Source organism: Nematolebias whitei, chromosome 8, assembly GCF_014905685.2.
Source record: "Nematolebias whitei isolate Nwh7 chromosome 8, NemWhi1, whole genome shotgun sequence".
Taxonomy (NCBI): Eukaryota; Metazoa; Chordata; class Actinopteri; order Cyprinodontiformes; family Rivulidae; genus Nematolebias; species Nematolebias whitei.
Genome location: NC_056505.1, coordinates 50,392,709 through 50,394,112, shown reverse-complemented (window position 1 = coordinate 50,394,112; position 1,404 = coordinate 50,392,709). Strand labels below are relative to the sequence as shown.

The 1,404-nt window shown below is 56.3% G+C and overlaps 1 protein-coding gene across 1 annotated transcript in view; it reads right to left on the bottom strand.

The window, feature by feature from the left end:
* The window catches only part of arid3c (AT rich interactive domain 3C (BRIGHT-like)), a 184,978-nt gene extending 183,842 nt beyond the window's left edge, over window positions 1-1,136 (bottom strand). The window contains exon 1 of the mRNA XM_037680773.1: window positions 522-1,136. Coding sequence (XP_037536701.1) covers window positions 522-1,136 — 615 coding nt within the window. The remainder of the gene's footprint in view (window positions 1-521) is intronic.
* Window positions 1,137-1,404: the final 268 nt, after the last annotated feature.

Sequence of the window (1,404 nt, the reverse complement as noted above, 5' to 3'; positions counted from 1 at the left end):
CCCACCCACTGAAAGAGGTGCACCACACCCACTGAAAGAGGTGCACCCCACCCACTGAAAGAGGTGCACCACACCCACTGAAAGATGTGCACCACACCCACTGAAAGAGGTGCACCCCCCCCCCCCACTCCATGCTTAAAATAATTTTGGTAAAAAACTTGATTTTAAAACGAGTTTGATAGTTCGTCATTTCTTATCTGGCAACCCTGATAAAATACGTTTAAAACGGACTGTCGCGGGTCAGAACCGGGTGTGTTCCAGGTCAGAACCGGGTTTGTTCCAGCTCTGGGTCTGTTCCTGTCTGTGACTTCTTTCTTTCAACCTTGAGTTAACTACAGGTTAATCCCACTGAATCCCACTGAGCCTGGACTGGTTTGCAGCCCAGACCTGGTTCTAACTGGCGGCAGAGGACAAGTTGAGAAGAAGAGAAAATGGAGTTAAAACACGAAACAACAGCAGCTAGGTGATGTCACAACTAAAAACTGGAAGCTGTGGAGAAACGGGTCCACGGCAGGTCCTACCTGCTTGAACTGCTCCTCATAGGTCCACTCGTGATGACACGGAGACTCGGAGGACGCCGGCTCCACGGACTCCTGGACTCTGGACTCCTGGACTCTGGACTCCGGGACTCTAAACCCCGGGACTCTAAACCCCGGGACTCTGGACCCCGGGACTCTGGCCATGAAATGCCCCGTGGAGTCCTGGGAGGGCGGACCAGATCCCCGGAGCCCGGACTGACGGTGCTGGACGCGGTTCGAGCCGATGTCTTCATCTTCGTCCTCTTCATCATCAGTCACGTCCAGCTTATGTCCCTCCTCAGACCGGTTCTTGTCCTCAGTCCCCGATTTGGAGAGCCTGCTGCCTCCGTCCTCCAGGGGAGGAAGTGGGACCCCAGTGCGCGAGCCTCCCCCTGCAGGGTCCGGAGTGGAGCACGCGCCCTGGTGGTGGATCCCGGACTCCGTCCAGAGGTGCTCCTCCAGGGCTAACCGTGCTGCCTGCTGCCGCTGCAGGCTCTCCATGACCGCCTCCAGCTTCATGCCTCCAGGACCAGACTGGTGGGACTGGGAGCCGGACTGGTGGGACTGTGGTCTGAAGAAGGTGGAGGCAGCCGGAGCTCTGTCCTGCTGCAGCGACATGGATGAGAAGGTAAATGACTGTTGTCCAACCCCGACAGTTCTCACTGAACATGCAGATAAAATGAAAGTGTTAGTGAAGACATGCAGAAGCTGCACGTGAGCACGTGCTCCCACCTGTCAACAGACACGAGCACTCACTTACCACAGCTGAGGCACGCTCATGATCAGCCATAACCAGTACTGTAGACCCCAGGTCCTCCCTCAGTCCAGATCAGGGTACTGTAGACCCCAGGTCCTCCCTCAGTCCAGATCAGGGTACGGTAGACCC